This window comes from Meriones unguiculatus, chromosome 4 (assembly GCF_030254825.1).
Source record: "Meriones unguiculatus strain TT.TT164.6M chromosome 4, Bangor_MerUng_6.1, whole genome shotgun sequence".
Classification (NCBI taxonomy): domain Eukaryota; kingdom Metazoa; phylum Chordata; class Mammalia; order Rodentia; family Muridae; genus Meriones; species Meriones unguiculatus.
The window spans coordinates 31938742-31963211 of NC_083352.1; the positions used below are offsets into that span (position 1 = coordinate 31938742).

The following is a 24470-nucleotide window of genomic DNA, read 5'->3' on the forward strand; positions in this document are numbered from 1 at the left end:
CTAGCACTGGCTACTGACCAAAGAGCTTGCATTTGTGCATGTGTGTTTATGCCTGTCAAATTAGAGGGCAGGCAGAGATAAATCCTGTCATTGTGTGGCTTCAGACATGATTCTTCCTGCCTCCCCGTGCTAGACAGTTTGTGATAACAGTGAGCACTCATCAACTCAGTTAATAATAGTGTCCTTAATGCAGCAAAGAGTTTAAAACACTTCACAAACACCATAAATGTGAGCAATGAACGTTTTAGGGAAATAATAAAAATGTAGCCTCTAAAGATGTTAAACCTGCATACTCTTCATGTTGAAAGCTATGTAGAATGATTGCTCTCCCTGGCCTTACCTCAAGCCCAGAAACACAGTTGAAGATGACACAGGTGCTATCAGGTAGCTGAAAGGGCACAATGGCATTTTCTCCAGGGCTCCCACGACTGGGGGATGGGATTGTCCTCTTTTGAGTCTTCAGCAATGTCCGCTAATCTTCATCAGCAGCTGCCTCATCGCTATGAGGCATCTCCGTTCTGATATGGGAATCGCATTTCCTCCTTTGTCTCATTATTCTATTTATTGGAAGCTCATTATTTATTGGAAGCTGGTGGAGGATATTGAACCCAGGGTCTTCAAACACGCTAAGCATGCACTGTACAAGGGAGCTACACCGTCAACTCCCGTATTCTGTTCCGACTGAGAATATAAAGTTGATTTCTATGGGAGGAGCTAAGGACAGCGAGGAAGCTGTGTTTTCATTCTAGTCCTCCCTACCGAATATCCAGAAAGAATAAGGCACTACAGCAAAATAAAGTGACTCGCCAGAAAAGACCATTTCAATGACTCAAAGACCCAGCTAAGCCTGACTACCGTTTCCTGTGCACTTGAGAGTGCCGGCGGGATGAAGCGGCTTCTGCATTGTTGTAGCAGCTGTTTTAGGGAGATTGTCTTGTCGTTTAATCCAGTCTGAGGCAGATGGGTGAAGAGCCAGGTGGATCTTAATTCGGGCTGAATTTCCATTCCGTCACTGTTCTTATCATGATCATGAACTAATTCTGTTCAGTGTGGTGGTGTGGCGTAAATGTTAGTCTGGGGCCTGTTACACGTACTGATTATGGACATAGTGGGGGAGGGGTAATCTCAGAAACATGTATCTTCGATTTGCCAGAAGTTCACTGTGGGTGTCCGTTTCATCACTTTAAAATCTACTATGCACTAAATTTAGAACTGCCACCACAGAAGAAAACATTGTCAGGCGGGATGGAGTGGGAAAGAATGCGGAGAAGGACTCTTGAGATTGGGTAGTGGTAAACTTTAGTCTTACAACCTCTAAATAATTTAACACACACACACACACACAAAGAACCTTCTCCAAGCAAAGAACCGCCATGCCCAACTCTGGTTGTCAGTGGATACACAACGTAAAACGCAACAACTTGCTCACTCTTGCTGGCCCCTTCAGGCCAGAAGGCTGCCAGAAGACAAGCCCCCTCGGTGGCGATGTGGACACCTAGGTAGGCGTCCTTATGCCCAAACACCATTATTTTGCTGGCTTGCTCTGGAAACTGGCCGCACTTTGGCTGCTCTCGGTCAGTTTACCCACAAGTTCAAGGGAGAATTTTCCAGGCAGGACTTGGCCGCACAGTCTCTCCTGGGCCTGGCAGGTGAGGAGTGGGCTAGCAGCTGCTCGGAGTCCCGGGGCCTCTGGTCCCTCCTCCCACCCGCGGCTCTGCGCGGCGTCTTCCCTGGGATCCGGGTCCGCGCCCTGGGAGTGGCTTGCGGCTGGGGAGGGTGACCCAAAGCGCGTGTCACTCCTCCTATCAGTCCGGCGATCTAGGGCCAAGCGCAGTGGCGGGAGGGCCAAGGTGGGCAGGGGGTCACCACCTCGGGCGCCCCTGTGGTGGCCCGCGGCCAGGGCGAGCGGGTGGCCGAGGGCCCGAGGGCGCAGTGGGGGTTCGAGCCCGGAGCCCCGGCACCCGCCGGAGGGCGCAGCTCGGGGCGCGGTGGGAGGCGGCGAGGCGGGGACCGGGCGGGGACCGGGCGGGGGCGGAGCGGAGCTTCCCGCCTCCTCGTCGCCTCCGTCCTCCCACTCAGAGCCGCCGCCTCGGCCGGGCTGAGCAGCGGGAGTCCGCGGCGCCCGCTAGCCGCCGCGGGATGGGGAGCTAGCGCCACGGCGGCCGCGGTGGCCGCAGCGCAGCCAGCCGCCGCCCCCGGGCCTGTCCCGCCGGGTGCTCCGGGTGTCCCAAGCCCGGCCCCGAGCCAGGCCCGCGGGCGGCGGCGGCGGAGGAGCTGGGCAGGTGTGTGCGGCTGGAAGATGGCGCCCTCGGGCCCGGGCAGCGTGAGGCGGCGGTGCCGGCGGGTGCTCTACTGGATCCCGGTGGTGTTCATCAGCCTGCTGCTGGGCTGGTCCTACTACGCCTACGCTGTCCAGCTGTGCATAGGTGAGTGAGGGCGGCTGTCCCGAACCCCGCGCGCAGCTCCCTAACCCCCGACTCCCGCCGTCCCGGCGCCGCTGCCCCGCTCGCGATGGCTTCCACTCTGTGCCTCCGCCCGGCTTCCCTGCGCCCCGGGCACTGCCCACTACCCCGCCCTGTCCCCATCCCCAACGGAGGTCAGCCCGCCTCCTCGAAGCCTCCGCGCACTCTGTAGCTCCCCAGGCAGCTTTCGGGTCACCGGGTCACCTCCACCCCAGGACTCACACCCCTGAGTACCCTCGCTGCCTTTTGCTCACCACTGCCGCCCCAGCCACACCCCCTCGCTGGCAGGACAGAACCTGGGACCACAGTGGTCTCCTCAGCCTCAGTGGAGGGCCGAGGCCAGGGAAGCAGGGCCACAAAATCAGAGCTGCTCCAGACCGGTGAGGGGAAATGCTGGCCTTAGCCTGGGCGCCAGAGCCAGATTCTTTTCTGATGGACGTTGATCCACTCTTTACAAAATTGTGACAGTTCTCACTGGGGTTGTAACTGCCTTTCTGGTTAGAGGGTTGATAATTAGGCACTTTCTAATTCAAAAAGAGGCAGAGGAGGTGAGCCACTAGAAAGTGTTTTTTTCGAAGACATATGAGAAATAGAGGGCTGCAGTTTAGATGATGGGATAATGGGAAGTGGGGCAGGGAAACCCAGCATCTGAGGTTTCAGATGCCAAGTGGCCTCAGTCCAACATAACGCTTCCGAGCTGGTGGGTGGGGCACGTTCAGCGCCGAAGATATTTTTTTTATGTTGATCGTGCATAAGCAGGGAATACAGTTATGAAACTTAATGTAAACTTTGTGCCTTCGGAGGTTTTGTGACAGCTAGTGTATGGTGTCAGGAAGAGATGTTCAAACGGGATGACTTTTCTGCCAGTGACTTCTGAATATTTCGTCTGATGTCCCCCCACTGAACTTCCTCTGCCTTGCCCTTATAAGTCCTAGCCTTGGGTGGCATAAGGAATAGATAGGGCCCCTTTCCGTAAAGCTTTGTAACGTAAGCCGCTTCACGGGTGAAACGCAAAATCTTGTGCGAAGCCATCTATCTTATCTCCATACGTTGGTCCTGTGAGGAATGGTGGCAAAATGATACCACAGAACAATTTTGACATAATTTTCAAGATAACTGAGAAATCTCATTTCATATAGTCATCGCCATCACTACTTTGTTGACCAGATTCAGAGACAACCTTTTGTTTTGATTTTAAAAAAGAAGAGGGCTATACTGACATCTTCATGAAAGTGCACATAAATATGTAATATTTAATCATGTATAATATATAGGAAGAATGTTAAAGAGAGACTGTATTAACAGTTAATCTGTAAATAGGTAGCTTATATATTACATAGCTATTGGGAAACTTTGTTGTGTTTTATTCCTTTACTTCTGAGAAATAATGAACAGTATCATTTGTTGCAAAAGAGGAATGCCCTAGAAGGCCTTCACTATCAAAATAGCCAGCTTGTTCTTTATTATCACATTAAGCTAAGAAGCTTAGCCTGGCATAATGGATAATGTCCAGCAAGAGGAAGCGTTAAAAGAGTGTTTCATCCATCACAGGTTTCATGGGAGGTTTTATTTTACTGATAGGTGATGGTCAAGGAACTAAATAAAAAATTGCTATTATTATCTGATGATATTGTGATATATATTTTGTGTGTGTGTGTGTGTGTGTGTGTGTGTGTGTGTGTGTGTGTGGTCTTTGCCTATGTCCATGTGCGTTCATTCACCCATGCTGATGGGTGTAGAAGTCAGAAGTCAGTGTTGGGCGTCTCTGTCAATTATTTTCCAGTTTCCCTCTGGAGAAACGTTCTCTTGCTGAAACTGGAGCTCATCTTTTCCACTAGACTGGCAGGCCAGGAAGCCGCCCCTCCCCCGTTTCGATCCTTCTCCACCTCCCAGAGCTAGGATTACAGGCATGCACTCACCCAGCTTTTACGTGGGTCGGAGGGAGTCTGCACTCAGGACCTCATGGCTTGTACAGCAAGCACTTTAACAGCTGAGCCATCTCCCCAGCTCCTAAGCCATACTTTCATGTATATTTTTGTAATTTTTAAATAAGATATTTGTGAAATCTGAATACCCTTTTCATATGTGACAATTTGACTTGGACATTTTCCTAGGGTCGATGGTCTCTTATTGAGATTTACCTAATAAAGTGACTGTCCCTCCTTGTCACTGACCACCTATGGTTACCTAAATGCTTGCCACAGTAAAAGCATTCAGAAAATGGACTATCAGAAACAAGGGAATGGTATACTCCCCTCCAAGTTGTCAGAAAGTGGTTTTAAATATATTTATTGTCACAGATAGGAAGGACGTGGGTGTTGCAAAAAAGTCTAGATCCTAAAGGTGAGAAGGCAAAATTCAAGATGGTGAGTTTGACTTTTGGAAACTGTGGCAGTTGGTCAGTGGCATTCCTCAAAAGCCTCGAACTGCCTCACTGTGGTTGGCTGAGAAATGGAGGTTAACTGTAGAGTTCTTTTCTAGGCACAAGGAAAGATGGCAACCAGTGTGATGATGCAGACAGCCAGCTTTCACTGCTTTTCACAAACAAAGAAAATGAGAGTGCCAGCTTCCGCCCCACTGTAACATTAATCACATCTGTGTCTGCCCTCTGAGGATCCACCCCCCCTTGGAAGTTGTTATTTACAATCATATTCCTCAAATTTCTCCTATGAAATATTAGCCAGGGTTGGGACCAAAGGATTAGGGGTCAGGGACTGAAATGTGAAGTAGGTAACAAACAGAATTAAGCAAGCAGGGTGATTTACCCCGATCCTAGTTCCACATCTGCTGTCAGCCAGTGATGACCCTGAATATAAATTACTCTATGCCCTTTGCTGAATGAACTGCAATTTAGGAGTAGTGCTTATCCTTGGTATCCTTGGAAACTGGAGATAATGATTCTCATTACAGTTCGTTTCTATATTTAACAATGTGCGTGCATGTGGCTCTCTAGGCACTTTCTCAGTTGAGCATAATTCCTGCTTGGTGTTTGTATTTTCACAAAAATAACTCTTCTCTTTTGGAATGTATATCTGAAATATGTGGGATGCAGAGATAACATGTAACAGTCAGATATTTCAGGTAAAATTGCTTCTAATTGTGCCAATAAAAGACCAAATAGGGCTATTATACTTGTAAGCATCTAGAATATGTTTATATGGTTTGCTAGTTAATAAAACTCTTTTATCATATCTCCCCCTTCACGCTTTTCTTTCTTTCTGATCAAGCCACTCCCTCTTCCTCCTGCCCCTATTCCTACCCCTGGTTTCTTTTTTGTCTTACCCATCTTTGCTCTAGTCAAATATTAGCTATATCATCTTCTACATGGTAATTTGCATTCCGTAGCTTAAAAAGTATAAATGTGTGTACCTAGGGTGCAAAATTAGGGGAGTAAGAGTGTCTGCGGCCTTGGATGTGGCTCAGAGGACATGCGGAGCTGACGTGTACAGAACCACCATTCTAATTAGTACAGAAACGTTGCTTGTTGGAGAAGACATGTTCCTCTTACATGCTAACACTTAAAACGGATTGACTGTTTTTATACCTTTTGTCTTGTTATAATTCCAAAGTTACTAAAAGCTAAGATTATTATAGGAGATGAACACATACCTTTGCTGAACCATTTTGGTCTCTTATTTGCCTAAAATGTGTCCCTGCCTTGATTTCACCCTGCGAATGTGCTGTTCTTCCTAGTGGTCAGGGTCTAGGCCAGGACCTTTTCTGAGTCTGGGGCCTATTTTGATGAAATGAAATCCCACACAGATTGCAAAAGATCAAGGAAACTTTACGCAAAGCAGAATGCCACAACAGGTCAGAATATGCTGCAGGAGAGCAAGTAATCAGTTTTAGATGGCACACTCACAGTTCTGCGTTTCCTTCCGGTTTTACTTAAGAAATTTCAAGCAATCCTGACAATTTCCGAAGCTTAGCGGTAGTGTAGGTCGGCCCCATCTTGATTGTGGAGGGAGAGTTAAATGCTACATTTGCTAAAATTTCAATGTCCTTCCCAAAGTGTCTTTTGGGAGTGTCACCTGTGGATCTTTCCACGGTGGTGTAGTAAGAAAAAATTTTTTTATAAACATAGAAATGTTATGTGAATATGTTTTTGTTTTAATCCCAGGTGTGGGATATGGAACTACTTCAGATTGTCCACAGCTGATGACTATGATTTGCCTCATGCTTTAGCAGATGCATGATATTACCAGCTTAAGATAGTTTGCATTTGAAATTCTGGGGACTCTTCAGAGGGTATAGTAATGTCAAAGCCCTGAGAAGCATGGGAATTGCTGCTGCTCCTGCTGCAGTTGCTGGTTGCTGGTTGCTCCTGCTGTTGGTTGTTGTTGGTTGCTGTTTGCTGGGTTCCTGTTCGCTGGTTAGAGATGTCCAAAAGACAAAGATCAAATTTGCCCCAAGGAATTTGATGACCCTATTCATCAGGAAGTAGTCTGTTGACATCAATGACCCCTTTCCCCTCTAACCTTTCTTCTCTCCTACCTAGTGTTGGGAGGTTGGAAGGGATAGAGGTTGTATAGGGAGATAGGAAAAAGATCCCAATAAAGTAGCCAAAAGCCCCGTTACACAGTGGTCAGGTGTTCTGGGGCTGAGGGACTAGCTCGGTTTGTATTTGCTGTGTATGCATGAAGACATGAGCTTGATCCCCTACACATGTGTAAAAAGCTGGACTTGGTAGCACGCTTGTAATTCCATTGCTGGGAAAATGAAGACAGGTGGTTCCCAGGAGGCCACTGGCTAGCCTACCTAGCCTAATTGGTAAACTCTAGGTCTATGAGAAAGACCCTGCCTCAAAAAACAAAGTAAAGAGCTAGTGAGGAATAGCTTTTGAATATACTCTCTGGGCTCCATACACTAGCACACATGTACACACACACACGAACACACACACCTCAGTAATGATTGCAAATATTATGTTTCATAGTATGTAATGAAGATGCTTAAGAACTTGAAGAAGCCAAGAATGGTGGCGCATATCTATAACCCTGCACTGGAGAGACAGAGGCAGGAGGACTGTGGGTTCCAGTCCAGCCTGGGCTACCCGCTTAACTCTCTAAATAGACGAGTACAATTTATGTATATAAATAGATGAGACAAATAGAGACAATAAAGAATAGAATTAATCCACATATTTAGGAGAGCATGTTGACTCACTTCTTGTTCCTTAAAAACAAACAAACATCCCCAAGGATATACTTTATGAGCCCACATTTTAGACTCAGTTAAACTCTGTTCTCCCATGAGCCCAGGACTACTGCAATCTCAAGGACTGAGACTGGAGGACCCCAAAGTGCCTTCCAATATAAAAATAATTTGAGCCATGCAAAAAAAATATTAAATTTATTCTTGCTTTTCGTAAACTTTCACTTTATAAACCATTTAGGACAACTATGGTTGTTTGTCTTTTAAGATCGGCGAGACACAGGGAGGACTGGTAGGAGAGCAGGGAGGGGATGGGAAGTAAATAATTAACTAAAAAGAGATCAAACAAAAAAGATCAGAGAGACAATTTAGGAATGCAGATGTTACTATCCTTAAGTACCAGGGTAGTTTGAAAGGAAATAGACACATCTGTGAAAAATTGAGACATATAAAACATTTGATGACTCTATGCTTTAGAATGCTTCATGTTAGATTAAGGCAGATATACTCTGTGAGGGCTTTTTTCCCCCCTTGATATTGTTACTTTTGAAAATTTTAAACCTTATCAGGTGTTAATCTAAAATTCAAAAGTTTAAAAAAAATATTTCAAATTCTGGATCCGTGTCACCATCTAACTTTAATATGCTCCAGACAGAGAAAGAAGGAGAAAGAAAACTGCTTGCCTTGTTCTTGGCTCCATTAATTCGTTAGAGCATTCTTTGCCTTTTGATTTGGAGGATAATGCCGTTAATTTTTAAAGTACAAAAACCACAAATAAAACAGCTGACATTCTTAACATGTAGAGATGATTGATAAATGTTTAAAGAACTAATTCTATCTGTGATTTTTTTTAAATTGACTTTCTGTTTTTGATATGAGGACATTGAACCAAAAATACAAATAAATCTGAGAAGAGGATCTAGCCATCAAAATTCAGTCTTTTTTTTTTTTTTTCAATGCAGTTTATTCAGGAACATTGAACAATCCTCGGACCCCGGGGAAAGCCAGCCCACAGCTTAAATAGCCTCTGGGTAGCCAACCCAGGCGTGCCACGGGGGCAATGCAGATAGGTCCACATACATGGAAGCAAGCCAGATCCTCGGCCTTAGCCAAATGTGGAGTTGTTCGTGACAGAGAGCACTCACCATCGGGAAGGTGGAAGGTGGAAACCAGCTCCATCTTTAAGGCATAGCATTCCGCAGCTCTCTACAGTTAAAAGTTTGCTTCTAGAAACTTCCTAGAATTGTCATTTTTATCATATCATTTTTTATAACTGTTTCCCATTACCAGAAGCTGACAGACCAGTTCCCTAAATCAAGACAAACTTCTCTGGGGAACATAGGTGTCTGTGTGTGTGTGTGTGTGTGTGTGTGTGTGTGTGTGTGTGTGTGTGTAAAAAGTTTAGCTGGGAGTGGTGGCACGTGTCTTTAGTTCTAGCCCAAACTAGGCAGAGGCAGGCGGATCTCTGTGAGTTCCTGGTCTACAAAGCTAGTCCAGGACAGCCATGGCTACCCAGAGAAACCCTGTCTGGAAAAACAAAAACAAGAGAGAGAGAGATAAAGAAAGAATGAAAAGAAGTCATCATTGTCCATAGATGAGGAAGCTTCATCCATTGAACCTGGTAACCTGGCAAGCATTTCCCTCCACAGAGATTATTTGCAGAGCTTAATGGAGACATTTCATAAAAGCCAAGAAAAACTGTGTGCCAGCATACCCATACCTGCCTCCTTCAGCTTGGACATGAAGAAAGAGTGCTGCCTTTCTCTCGATAGCTCCACAGCCAGGTGTTAGGGTGACAGAAAGGGACTAGGGAACTGCCAGGAAGTTGTAGATTGATCCTTGGACCAGAATGAAAAGATAATCCATGAAGAAGACAAAAAGACCCAGGGAAAGCATATCAGCCATAATGCCTTCAAATTGTTATGCTGACTCCATCTGCATATGTCCCAGTCAGATTATGACCAGATGTCCTGCTCCTGCTGTGAACTCGGGATGAAGGTTCAGCTTCCGTGTTGCTTCCATGAGGGATGGACTGCTTTAACGCCACCCTCATTTAGTCTGTGGAACTAGGCTGGGAATTTCATGAATACTGTTCACTGAGCCTGCGAGAAGACTGGGGGGAAATGTATCTTAGAAAATTCACAGAGGCCAAGAGAAGGTGGATGAAGCAGTGCTAACGGTATGCCAGAAAAAAATGGGCTTCCGAAGGAGACACTGCCTTGGCTGCCATCAAACACTGAAGATGCCCCTGTGCACACAGTAAACACGGTCCCCACATTAAAGGCTTGAACACAAACAACAAGCTGAGCTGTGGATTTTGTTCCCATGGCGAGGAGGGAGCAAAGTGGTTCAGGAAACATGGACATTTGATGTTTTTTGCTGAGAAATGGCACCACTGAGACAAACAAATTTAAAAAGCAGACAAAATTACGCAGAATGTGGACTGGAGGTTTGCTTATGGGCTTACTGGTAGAGCATTTGCCTAGCTTGTATGGAGTCCTAATTTCAGTCTCCATCAACACACACACACACCACACCGCACACACATACACACATGCAACACACATGGAAAAAGAGAGACACAGAAAAAGAGACAGAAACAAATGGACACAAAGACACACATATGGAGAACTGTAAGTTAAATTTTGTTATTTATCCTGTGGATTCCACGTGTTTTGACAGTCAAATCACCTCTTCCTTAGAAGGTGATGAGTTCAGGAGTCTCCTGAGATTGCAGCAGTGCACAGTCTATATTGACTGTAGAAATAACTGTTTTCTCTAGCTTGAAAGTAATAAAGTAGAATGTGACATAGCTGCCCCATGCTGTCTGCTGGTCCAGCAGTATTCCAAAGGTGGTTTAGAAAGACGCTTTATTTTTTTTTTTCATACAAAACCAATTTAATGAATAAAGTGGTCTTGTCTCTAAGATGCAAAACAAGCAAAAAAGACCCCAAACCACTCTCAGGCATATTTTCCTTCAGAAAGACTTTTTATGTGTAAAGTTCTGTTATTACTATTTAGAAATATTAAAGACAGTCAATCACAAAAACAAAAATGTCATTGACTGGGCATTTTGATACTCCATTTGAAAACCTATTGGAAAGTGTTTTTTTCTGATTCCTTTAAGGAGACTTTACATATTTTGTTTTTTACAGTCAGATGCTAATAGTGGAAAGGAGCAAGTTATCAGGGCAGGGAGTAGGGTTGGGGTTAATGTAAAGTAAGTAGTTGCCTGGATTGCTCTGTTCTCTCTCTCTCCCTCCTTTTCTCCTTCTCTCCCTCCTTCTGTCACTCCCTAGTTTGAAATAGACTGTTATTTAAGTAAGCCTGGCTTAAAGACCTTTGCTACTTCCTCAGCATTTCAAATCCTGGAAATAAAGGTATGTGCTGCTCTCATGCCAAATTGCTTTAGTTTCTTAAGAATCCTATGACTGCAACAAAACAGCTGTAATTCTTGGCAACTCCTCCTTCAGAATTATAACCACATTTTTGACTGTGACTCTTAAATTGTATTCATAATACCAGTGCTTAAAAGCACTGCAAAATCCATATTTAACTTAATTTATTACTTGAAAGTTTTATACACATATACAATGTATCTTGATCCTATACACCCTGCCCCATCTCCCAGTTGGGAATCTCCTCATTACACCTTCCTTCCAACATGCTGTCCTCCCAAATCCATTTTTGTCTGAGAGACACTGTTGAGTAAGGGTCAGTCCTGGCGGCATTTGCCATCTTAGTCTTTTTCTGCACACGTGAAGGTAGCTCATTTTAGATATGCCATTGATTACATAGAAGAGTGCAAATTAAGTGTCTGTATACATGGCTGAGCTATATTCTTTGCTAGTGCTTCTCCATGGCGTCCTAAGATTTGTTTTCTTTGTGAACTGTACAATTAACTGTACAGTTAATTAATTTACTTGTTAATGGTCTCTTTGCTTTTCATCACCAAGAAGAGCAAGACACCCCAGGGAGTCTGGCAACAAAATAACACTAACCAACAGTCAAAAGCCCCCTGTTATAAGTCTTTTAAAACAAAATCTTGAAGGCATAAAATGGCTTTGAATCAGTTTTTAAGTCTCCAGGATCATCTTATAATAGATATAAAATCTGTATGAAGACTTCATGTAGTTCTAAGAACCTCACATCTTTTGTGATTCAGTGAAATAGTTCTCTTTTGTTTTTTTAGTGTGCAGCTAAAATTGGTTTCTTGTGCATTTTGTAAAAAAGAATAGGTGTTCATTGCATTTGAAGTGTGTTTTGAGAATGAAGTGATTTAAAATCCAGACTGGGGCCTAGGAGCCTAGCTTTGTGGTAGAGTGTACATTTAGCATGTCTGAGACTTCCCGGGGTTTTCTCCATCACGAAAACAAATGAAAAAATCCAGATTAGCTTATGTCCATGATCCCATTTTTTTGGGGGGTTGAGGGAGAGGCTTATAGGTTATTCTCATTCTCCAAGAGATGTATGCTGCCTCTGCAGAACGGCTTTTCACTGGGTCTGTAGAGATGGCACGATTCAAATGCTGTCTGTAAAATACATGTAATTCACATCAGCAGTACTTGAGTGGGAGAGGCAGCCTGCTGGAAAACAGTTGGCTAAGCTGTAATGAAAGATGCCTGATAATCAGTTACAGAGGAGGAAAAAGAAAAAAAAAAAAAAAACCATTTCAGTCTCCAACTTATAGTCACAAGCTTGCTCTGAATTGCAGGGCTAATGTATGACCCAGTTTATTGCTAAGTGGCAGCCCCCTTGACATGAATTAGAGAGAACGGCTGTCAGGGATTTATGTACTTAACCCTGACTACTGATTCTCCAGGGCTTCTCCAGGGAGGCCAGAGAACAGGAAAAAAAGAAGGACAGAGACCAGTGTGACTTAATCAAGTCTTTCATTATAACATATTTTTCATAAATTACAATTAGTTTCAGAAATAAGTGCATTTCAGGAAGTAAGATATACAGGACTGGGAGGTGGTATGGATTCACTACAGGTTTTCAAATACTTACCCTTTAATAAGTAACTGCAAGACCCAAGGATCTAATGCCTTTCAAGCATCCGTAAATTTTGAACAGCTTAAATTTATCATTCGGAAATGCCTACTGGTTGCTCCTTGTCTTAGTTGGGATTTCTATTGCTGACGTAAAAACAACTTGGAGAGGAAAAGGTTTATTGTAGGTTACACTTCCAGATAATAGTTCATTACTGAGGGAAGTGAAGGAAGGAAGCTGGAGGCAGGAAGTGAAGCAGAGGCTGTGGAGGAATGCTGCTTACTGGCTTGGTCCTCATGGCATTCTCAGCCTGCGTTCTTACATAACCCAGGACCGCCTGTGCAGGGTTGGAAATACCCACAGCCATCTGGGCCATCACCCCTCAATCATTAACCAAGACCATACACAGACTTGTGTTTAGGCCAAATAAAGAAGACATTTTCTCAAATAAGATTCCTCTTTCCAGATATGTCTTGGCTTGTGTTAAATAGACAAAACCCAAACGGCAAACACTTGAATTGGGGAAAAGATGACAAAATGATTATGTAATCTGTTAGAGAGGCCATAGTTGAGAAATCTAATAACTCCACAGCCCTAGGAGAACCCCAGGAGGCCCCAATCTGTATAGCTAATCTGACTCCATGACAGGCTTCATTTTCAACTTTGCCTAACTAGGCCCAAGTTTCTGGTTTTTGGAACATAGAAAAACACTTTCTGGGAAAACTGAAGCTTAAAGGCAGCCAATCAGCTTAAAGGTTAACATATGGGCTTGAACTAAGTATAATGATTCAGTAAACCTGAGGTAAAGTCCCTAATTGCTTTTAAATTGAGCCTCTGTGCTCAACTCGTGGTCCCATTCTAAGGAATAGTGGCCCCGGCATACTGGAAAATTTCTGCAGAAAATAATGCTCCTTGCTTTTGCATACACCTTGAGTCTGGAGTCTTTCTTCAGTGATTCTTGGACCCTAACAATAGAGTCATAACAAAAAGGAAAAGAACAGGAAGGATTGGGTGCTGGGCATATTAGCATTTGCCTATAGTCTCAGCACATGTGATTATAGACAGGAAGATTGGACATTCAAGGTAGGTTAGGCAACCTGGCAAGACCCTATCTCAAAACAACAGCACCCCCCATGCTCCCCATCCACACCCGCAAATACGTAATGACAACAAAAGCAAGAAGCTTGAGAAGGCCAGGAGAAAATCCAAGTTTCAGCGACGATGGAGAAGCATTGAGGGGCTACAGCTAGAAGATATGCAAGTCAGGCAAAGGGAAAGATACGTGCAGTGCTCCAAAGCAAGGTCACTGGACTCATAGTCTGGGGACGAAATACAGAAGAACGTCATGGCAGTGAGCATGTCTGGCATGTGCATAGTGATAGTACTCATTCCTGTGAGAAAAACAGTCTATTAGTCTTCCAGGAATGAATGAATGGGTGAGGAATGCCATCTGAGTTTGTTGAATTGAGCCTGGTGAGAATGGTAGACATTGAAATCAAAGAACATGGAGTCTTTCTTGAGCTTAGTTTTTTTTGTTTTTTGTTTTGTTGTTTTGTTTTTGTTTTGTTTTTATCATTTGGCCATTCATGTTCATAAATACAAACAAGTTTATGTTCGTATTTATTTTCATATATTTATACACATATGTTAAGGGATGCAATTTGTTTTTCCTCCTGGACTGTGAATGTCATGTGTAATAAGGAATTAGGTGAATTAACCGTAGATTTTATTTGAGAATTGATAGGACAATACAATATAATGATAACATCTATGTGTAATAATAACTACAATTCAGGCTAGGTAAATTATATGAACTGATATACCTATAGAAGTGATCACTAAAAAATAAAATAAAATGTATTTGCAGGAAGCACACAGGCTGAGTCAGCATTGTCCAGACACTCCCTTATGCAATTTTGTAGTTCTCAGATAACTGAATCTTCCTCTTAAGAATACTAAAATTGTTATTCACTTTATATTTTGCAAATGACTTTCCAAAATGTGTTTCAATTCCTTCCTTTCCTTGCCCAACCTTCTTAAGAATGTGCTGAATGTAACTTATTTCCTATTGACTGGAAAAGGTCATGGGGTGGGAGAAAGGGGGGTGGCCACTTTGCCCAGGCATTCTTGTGATTCTCAGGCCCTGAGAACCCCGGGCAGAATCGTGAATGAGCCCCTTCACCAGCACAGATGCCTGGCTGTGTTTCTCTGCTTATCACTCTGGGATTACTTCCCAGGGTAAGAGAGAACACTTCAGCTAAAGTTCAATATTAACCTACTTGTGGTTGAAAATAGACCCTGGAGTAGGTGGTTTTTGTTTTACTGTGGTAAATGCAACATAAAAATCCACTATTTCAACCATTTTTAAGTGTACAGTTTAATGGTACATTCTAATTACTTTACTCATAATCATCATCTCTAGGATAAATTCCCAGGCTGAGTTTCTGTACATATTAAACAATACTAGCCCCACCCTTGGCAATCCCTATTCAACTTTCTGGCTTCGAGGATGACCATTCTAGGGACTTCCTTTGAGAGGAACTTTTGTTTCTGGTTTGCTTCATTAGTGTATTGTCTTCAAAGCTATGATAGCTATAGAAAACATACAGATATGTTGTAGCATGTGACTGAATTTTATTGTTAAAGACTGGATAATATGCCATTGCATGTATATGCCACATTCTGTTTGTCAATGGATATTTGAATTGTTTTATTTTAACTATTGTGAATAATGTTGCCATCAACAGTGTGTATAAACACCCATTGTATCCTTGGACTAAATTCTTTTGAGCTATCTTGGCATGGAATTCTTAAAGAGCATGATCATTCTCTGTTACTTTTTTAAAGGATTACTGTACAAGTTTTCCAAAGAAGGTAATTTTGGTGGAAAATTACTCCAGAGTGCTTATAATAGGTGTTCAAGTGTGAAAGTTTCTAGGGGTACCCAGGAAATGTGTCAGCATTTTTCTATCTTACCCTTTCATGGTTCAGCAGCAAGTTCATGAACAGGGACAGGGAGTTGTGAATAGTCCCACCTTACCCCTGGGGACGCTTTTGTTACTGGGTTGTGGGCACTCATGAAAATGCTGGCCATCAGGCATGCCTGAGGCAGAAAACTTAAGCTGCTGGCATACAGTGATAGTGGATAAATGCAAGAAAAGTGTGGGGGAAAGCACACTTGAATTAATACTATGGGCATTCATTAGGACCTAGATCCTGAGCCGCAACCCAAGGACTGCCCATGATTCATGAATGCATGACATGAATGACATTTCTATAGTGCCTGTGGGCTGGAGATCAGGGAAATGGTCCTGGAAGCCCAAAGTGAAGGTCTATCCCAGCAGATGACCCATCACATTGAGCAAAGGAAAAAATTCAAGTATTGATGACTGCCTTCTTTGAAACAAGTTCATAGCTTCCCGTTTATCTTAAGGAACATATCTGGTATGCAGTCTGGTGCTTTTGGATGAAATTGCCCCGTTTGCTGTAGTAACCCCAGACCTCTGTGAGCTGCACTGATGATGTGAAACCTGCTCTGACTTCAAGAGAATGTCCATCGTTTACAGCAGGAACTGCCAGGTAGACCGTGCTAATGCTGTAGGGAAATGATTCATAGGATAAGGGTACAACCTGCTCTACTGAGAAGGGACGGACATTGTGCAGTGCAGCCTAGAAACAAAGAAAGATCACATAATGCAAGCTGCACGACTCCCCCCACCCACAAAAGAGAGAGAGAGAGAGAGAGAGAGAGATACTCAAGAACTTTGTGACCCTGTGACAGAGAGGTCTCCAAAGGACCACTGATTCCCAGTGGCCCAGCACTGAAGAGGGAGTGTGTGCGCAGCAGAGGCTGTGACCGGTGCTATAACTGCAGCAGTTACTGAGGGGACTAGTCCTGTTTCTATCCCACCTTATCTCTTCAAGTGCAGCCTCGTAAATTCTGTCCCAGGGAGCACTGTGAGCACAGCAGTTAGTATTGTAGTCCTGTGTAGCTCCTTTCTCTGTAGAGCTGTGAAGTGCCGCCTAGGGTCAAATAACTTCTATGAACCTGGAAATGTTGGCTTAATTTTAAAATATGTTGTGTGAATTCTCTGGTCTTAAAACCATGCTTGGTGACTACTAACCAGGGGGTGTGATTAGTTTTAGGAAGTTGTGTGTTTCCTTGAAGAAACACTATTTGCTTGCTCCTAATGTATAAAATAACTAACGTCTGGTAGTGAGAAAGAAAAAATAATATATTTTACCCTTCATGATATTTGTTACCATACCAGATAATGGAAAATTGATGGAGTGACATTTTTTTAAAAAAAATGACAAAAATTGTTTCCCTCTGTTCATATACATTTCAATAGTGGAATTTTGCTATATATGTGTGTATGTGGTGGTCTGAATGAGAATGTACCCCTTAGGCTCATATTTTGACTACTTGGTCCCCAGCTGGTGGAACTGTTTAAGGAGGATTTGGAGGTGGGGCCTTATTGGAGGAGGTGTGTGGCTGGGGGCAGGCTTTGAGGTTTCATGCCATTCCCAACTAGTCTCTCTATGCCTTGTGCTTGTGTATCAAGATCTAAGTCCTAGCCGTGTTATGGTATTTTAGGACAGCAATAGAAAGAAACTAAGACAATATATACATATAAACATAAACAAGAAGCTGGTGAATAATTACACTGGGCAATGCGAGTAGCCTGGCCTTTTTTTGTTCTAATGAGGAAAATGCCTGAGGATATAGGTCCTCTTGGCCTTCCCTTTGACCCTAGACAGCTTATTACATGTGAACCAGCTAGAACTGGTGAGAGTCCAGCATCCACCATACTTGCCATGGTGCAAAGAAATTTCTCATGGCCCCTCTGGTTTTCCCTTAAGGAAAAGCATTTGAAACTGAGAAGGAAGAGGGTTGGACTTGTAAAGGCTCCATGGTTATTTGGACTTGAGGTTGAGCAGTGGGCAAGTATAAAAAATGGAGGGCCCCGCCAGTGTATGCAGATTAAATAAAAAGTTGCACCCACACTGAAGTCTGCACAGCTTGCTGGCACTGAGAAACTTGTTACTGTATATATTACCATTATTTATTGTGTATGTGTGCATGTGTCACACTTTGTGGATTGAGGTCACAGGACAATTTTTGAGAGTGTTCTTTTAACATGTGGCTCTGAGGGATCAGACTCAGGTCATCAGACTCTAAAACAAGTGCTTTTACTCTCCAAGCCGCCTTGCTGGCTCCTAATTTTGTCTGTTTTGAGATAAAGGTTATTGGATTCGCATTGAGTAAAACCAGAATAATAACATTAAGGGACTAGCCTAGAGTTCAGATGTCCCCATTTATCTACACTGCTCATTAGATGGGAATTGGGAATCACTTTTTTCTATGTGAATATGAAAGTGGCAGCGAGCCATAACATACTGTTTGCTTCCCTCCCAGAACAGATAAGTTGAAAGACATGCCCACTCTTAATGATTTAAGTGCAGTCAGTGAATGTGTTTCTAGTCTTAACTTAGTTCTTAATACCATCTGTAGAAGAGCTACACTGATATTTGGAGCAATTGAATGAACATCAAATCGCTGAAGTAGGAATATTAACTATGCCATATGCAGTAGTGGAATGTATGAATCTTGAGGACATTATGCTGAATGAGATCCACCAGTCACAAGGACAAATGCTTATTCCACTGATTCTAAGGATGCAAAAGAGCCAAACTCAGAGAAATAGTGCCTAGAATATTTAGTGGTTTCCAGAACCGGGAAAAAGAAAGGAATGAGGAACTGCATTCATCAGGTGTAAAGTTCTTCAGGCATATTAGATGACTGGGCTCTAGGAATCTTGTCTATTGCTAGGCTGAGACTTAACCCTACTCTCCTGTGCCGTTAAAATGTTTAAAGGAGGAAACTTTCAAGCTGAGTCGTTGCTGTGATTAATAAAAAATGGAGATGTTGTCCTGCTCTTGGTGCAGGAAAGAATCAATCCTAGGCTCTAATATTTTCACAAATGTAAGAACTGGAGATTCTAAGTCAGGGCAGACCCGTGTTCTGTACCCCTTAGTAGCAGCTTAACCAAACAGGAATGGGCCTTCCACGTGCGCCAGGTTAAATCCCTTTCCCTTTGCATTGGTAACGTTGAAAGTTTCGACACCCCTGGCTTTCTGTCACCAACAACCCAGTCTCTTCCTAGTAACACAGCTTGTACTCAATTTCAAAGTGAAAAACTCAGTAAAGTGTAAATTTAGACTGCGCCCATAAATACAGTTACTGGAATATTTTAGCTGAGACTAAAGTTCACAGTATTTGTTCCTAGATACTTTAAGCAGGATGTAAGAGGAGGCGTTGTAGAGGAAGTAACCAAAGTGCTATGGGTATCAAACATTGGCAGAACGAAGGTCACTGACGTTGGAAGCAACCATAGAAGGGATCTTCTCAGGGCAGGAAGCCTAGCAGAGGGCATGGTTAGTAGGCACCAGACGTCAGAGGTCTGGGAAGCCATGTGAGAGGGCCAGTAGGCCCATAGTTAGATCTCAACTGCATATAATCTGCATGGTGTTTCAAACTTGTCCTATCTCTGAAAGAAAGTCTCAGATTTTAAAACTGTAATATAACCCAACTCACAGACTATTATAAGGTGTAAATGAGATGAATATTTAAGATTTCAGACCTCATTTTCTGTGTATAGTGAGCATTCAACAAATGTTTCTTTTTAAAAGGAGTTTAGTATTTCCATTATCACCTGACCCTCTCTAACCCGATTCCCTCTCATCTCTATCCAGCTTTTTCCCTGTTTAAAATAATCTCTGATTTTGAAGGACATTGTGAGCTGTAATGTTTCCATTCAAAAGTCTTAGGTTAGATTTTCAAACTTGAGGGCATGGTAATGTGACTGTATTTGGAGACAAGGTCTTTAAAGAGATTAAATGAAGCTAAAATGAGGTCACCAAAATGGGTAGGGTCTACTCCATTATGTGTGGGGTCTAGATAAAAGGGGAAATTTGAAAGCATGGTGTAACAGAGGGAAGATGACCTGAAGACAAGGAGAGGCAGTGGCCATTATCCCCCAAAGAGAGAGTCGGCAGGCCCCCATCCTCTGGCCACATCTTGCTCTTGTTTTTCTTGCCTCCCTTGTTTAAGGCTGCCAAGATTGCTACCTTGTTACGGCATCTCTGATAAGGTAGCCAAGTGTCATTGCTGAAGATGAGGGGCAAGTCAGGAGGAAAGGAGAGGTAGGGTAAAGAAGTATGTGACCCCCTCACCAAGCTGGGCATACTCCTGTAATCTCAGCTATTCAGGGGAATGGAGGGAGAGGGCAGACCCAGCGGGGCAGCATAAGGAGACACTCAGGAAAGCCTGCCCTTTCCCCTGATTTAGCTTGCCCAAGGTGGAATGTGATTTGCTACATTTCTTTTTCATTTTCACCTTAAAAGGTCTTGCCCCAGTCCAGCCCTAGCAACTCTGCCTTCCCCTCTAACAGCAGCTTTGAGCTTCAAACTCCCAGATCACTGCGCTCCTGGCCTGTTTTTGTGTATGTAACTGCTAGCCTTGAGCACCAGGGAACGCCTCTCTTCATTTCTCTGGCCACGTCTTTATCCACATTCAACTAAGAGCCCCTAATACACGCCAGGCTCTATGCCAAGTGCTTCTGTTTCTTATAATTTAATTTTTAGAACAGTCCTTAGAGATGAATTGAGTGTTTAGAGAAAGAGAGAGAGAGAGAGAGAGAGAAAGAAAGAAAGAAAGAAAGAAAGAAAGAAAGAAAGAAAGAAACTAGCCAAGATAAAATGTCAATGACGCTGTAGAGCCAGGATGCAAATGTCAGTGAGCAGCCCAAAAGAGAAACAAGAAAGGAAAACGAAGTGAAGAGAAAGAAGAGAGTGGTTACTGACATTCAAGCTGCAACTGAGGGGTGGGAAGGAACACAGAGCTGATTCAAAAGACACAGTCAAGCCTGTGTTCTAGAAACAAGCACAGCAGCCTCAGGAACAGGGCTACCGGTGCAAAGATGTGATTTTAAAGAAAGGTAGGTCACAGCCTGGTCACCTGTGACCTCAAGGATAATATAAAGCCGGGATGGTTTTATTTTAAATGCAGCACAAGTCTTGGACTGGGTTTTAAGAAGATGATTTCATCATCAGCTTACATTTTAGTAGAAAAGGTGGTTTGTTTTAGTTGAAAGTTGGAGTTTTTTTAAATGCTGTGTGGAGATCCACTGTGGGTCATAGAGTATCAAGGATGTATGTAACATATCTATGTAAGTGAGGACTGGCTCCCATGGTAACCCAGGTGGGAAGACACATCTTTGAGTTTTAAGTTCTATGCTCTGGGAGCCTCATCCTTCTCCTTTATTTCTCTCCTGAAGCAACTTCCCTGTCCTTCACAAATCAGATTATAACACGAATCCAATGGCAAATTTATTTTTAGAATCACTTTTGACCAAGGTTTTTAAGTCAGTTTTTTTTCTTTTCCAGAAAACATTAAAAGATAATAGTTTAATTTGGGAGTAGGAGGACTTTTCAATATCAAGTACAACTTGATCTTGCCTAAATCTTTGTTGCTTAAACAAGAAAATTATAGCTCAGCTTAGTTGTGGATGGTGATCACAGTAACATGTATGGGAGGACTGGACTGTGTATGTGTGTGTGTGTATGTGTGTGTAGGGGGCAGTATTATTCAGAATGTCCAGAGGGGTAGAAGCATTGTGTTCTGGAAGGAAGCAGTATGATCTAAGGATGGAGAGAAAGGTGGGCTCTGGAGTGTTCCTAAAACATTCCAATGGCTTAAAACATGGCCTTTGAGGATCACACAGAAAAGTTTGTAAAGATCACAAAAAAGGTAATAGGGAAAAAATTAACTCAATAGGAAGAAGAAGCTGTAGTTAGAATTGAGCTGGAAACATTCGTAGGAATAGTAGGTGTCTCTTAAGTCTGGCATTACAGTGTTCTAAAGGCAATGTCACCTTTGATCTTCAATACAATAAAAATGAACGTGAGCTTCTTGAAAAGCAGCCACAAGGACAAAAGATTCTGCTATTAAGAGGCTTCCACTGGTTGAATTTATCCAAGATAAACTCACAGTCAGTTTGACAAACTTTTTCAAAGCGAGCATAGTTAGATCTGCCTGAGTTATTTGAGCCTAAAGAATCAGCAGTATGGAGAGGCCATCGGAGATCTCAGCAACAGTGACCATGGCAGGAGATTAGATATGACAAACTAATGGAGTTGAACAAAGAAGCGATAGGACATCAGTAGTAGAGGGAATGATTTGGATAATTGCTAAAATTCCATTTTCTTGTAAAAAAAAAAATGCTGACAAGCAAAAACAAAAAGACATTGTAATGGCAGCTAGAGGCAGGAAAGCAGGTCTAGGAAGTGTGGGTAGTCAAAAAACAGAACTGGAACCCAACCTCTGAGCCTTGTAGTCTGGTGGGGTCTCAGGTATCACTCGTAGAGGGCTTGGTTTTGCTCTTGGCACACAAGAACAGTTTAGTAACTATGGTAATAATCTCTTGTTCCTGTCCTGCATCCCATCCATGCCAACACAGGGCTATGAGTCCTGTAACACAATTAGCCAGGGGAGAGTTTTAAATCCTGGAGGCATAGCAGAGGAGCAGAAGTCTCTAGAGCAAAACAGATTATTTCAGGACACAGGTCAGGAAGAAATTCTACTCATTTAAGATGAAATTAGACAAGTGCATTTTGAATGTGGTCCACAGTGTTACTATGGCATATGTGAAACAGTAAACATATTAATGTAACAATAGAAGTGCCCTTATACAAACACACACACACACACACACACACACACACCAGCCACCAATTAAATTATATTTGTGTTATCTGAATAATAATATTGAACATTTTTATAATACATCTTCCAAAAGTAACTGTTAGGTTTTTACTACGGCTTTTAACTTATGACACAATATTATTTAATTATATCATTAACTTCACAAAGCACAGCCAGCTGCATACTGTGATCATGGTAACATAAATGGGAGGGCTTGAGCAGAATCCAGCCCTGTGACTTGTTCAAGTGCCAGTTCCCAGGACTTCTGAGGAGGGGCCAGTGTTAGGATCTTAGTTCCATCTGTTTAAAAATCATGCTCCTAACTGACTCGTAGAAAATCTCCTCCACGCCCTTTCCTGTGTCCTTTTAAGGTTGTTGTGGTACGTAGCAATTTCTATAAAACCCAGAAAGGAGATTGTACACCTCCTATTTGGATCCTGTCTGGAGTCACAGATTTAAAAAAAAGAAAAGAAAAAGCAAAGAAAAATCTCCTGCAAGTATCTTATGTGGAATTTCACCATGTTCTTTTAAATCCCACTATTACAATGCATACAGTTGTGGGCAATCTTCATTAAAAGAAAAAGAGAGTTCACTCAATCACAAGCATTCATGCATGAATCAGTTCTGCCTTAGAAATTATCTGACTTCTGGTTTAGAACTATATGTAGTTGAGGAAAATCACGACTTTGAGCTTTATTGTATCAGATTAGAGTGACTTCTTCCTTAAAGCAGATATCTGCCCCTCCAGTGTTTACTATATAAAAGACAGAGACAGACAAGCGGAAGAAGCCACTACTTTAAATCCCATTAGATGATGTATCAACACAAACATAGGAGAAATGTTAACTCTTGTACCTGTATGAATAACTCACAGAAGTGGATGACCTGACTACATCCTCATAGCATATTGAAGAAATGCAAGTAGTAACCGAGAAGCACCTTTTGCTGTGTTCCCTGCTAAGGGTATTTCTCCAGAGGGAGGAAAATACCTCTCTAAAGAGAGAGGAAGACAAGTTTCCATTCCTGTAAAACAGAACAGGTTGAGGGAGAACCTGGCTTCCGGCAGCTTTGAAGACACTAAAACTATGTCAAGATCACAGGAGATCCCCCTACCAGTGATTCCCGACCTCTATGGATTTATGTTCAATTCCTCCAAAAAAAGTGTTCCTAAGTTTCACGGTGCTACAGAGCACGTGCTTCTGGCAGAGGCGGGTGACATTTGGTCCCACTCTGTCAACTGCGGGCTTATACAAGTTACTGTGCCGTTCCTCATAAAACTGTAATGACAGTTTTAGCAGTAGGGCTGTTTTGTGAGTGCCTGCCAGGCAAACCTAGGATTGTCTATCCTCCTGCCTCTGCTTCCCTAGTGCTAACAGACCCAGTTTTAAAACAGTAGTCTTTCCTTTGGCCTATGACATTGACAAATTTAAAAAGACTCATGGCTACAAGAATTTTGTTTTGTTTTGTTTTTCGAGACAGAGTTTCTCTATGTAGCCTTGGCTGTCTTGGAACTTACTCTGTAGACTAGGCTGACCTTGAATTCAGAGATCCACCTGCCTCTGCCTCCCAAATGCTGAGATCAAAGGTGTGTGCCATCGCCCCTTCCCCCAGCAGATATAAGAAATCTGATAGCTCTATAATATTAGTTCAATTGAACATAGTCTCTGGGGACTATTACCTCTCATTGTTTAAATGTTACCAAAATAATTTGCTGTAAGTGTGAATCTACATATAACTTGTTTAGTTATAAAAAACATTTGTAGAATTTGAGGTACATTTTGTGGGGGCATACAAGCCAATGCTGGCAAAAAAAAATGTTTTTAAAAAAGATATAGCTGACCTCTCTCTGTGAAGTTAATAATGCTATTAATAATACTGGATTATCCACTTAATGGAATGCTGTTCCAGGACAGAAAATTATCAGCTCATAGTTGCTGTACTTATTTTTCTGAATGTCTCTTCATTTTACCATTATGAGTTCTGACCACTGCAGTCATGGATCAGCAAGTCCTTTCTCTTCACAGCCCCATACCCCTGGAATGGTCCTAGATGCTCATGTATCCAAATTGATTTTGCATTGTTTTGGACTTGTTCTA

At 42.7% G+C, this 24470-nt stretch overlaps 1 protein-coding gene and 1 non-coding gene across 2 annotated transcripts in view; both read left to right on the plus strand.

Annotated features, from left to right (window-relative positions):
* Window positions 1-1834: 1834 nt before the first annotated feature.
* The window catches only part of Zdhhc2 (zinc finger DHHC-type palmitoyltransferase 2), a 66065-nt gene continuing 43429 nt past the window's right edge, over window positions 1835-24470 (plus strand). Inside the window, exon 1 of the mRNA XM_060381627.1 lies at window positions 1835-2426. Within this exon, the coding sequence (XP_060237610.1) occupies window positions 2300-2426 (127 nt within the window). The 5' untranslated portion in view covers window positions 1835-2299. The remainder of the gene's footprint in view (window positions 2427-24470) is intronic.
* On the plus strand, window positions 22733-22829 carry LOC132653882 (small nucleolar RNA SNORA26). Its single transcript, XR_009591709.1, has one exon. It is a non-coding gene; the product is annotated as a small nucleolar RNA SNORA26 (small nucleolar RNA).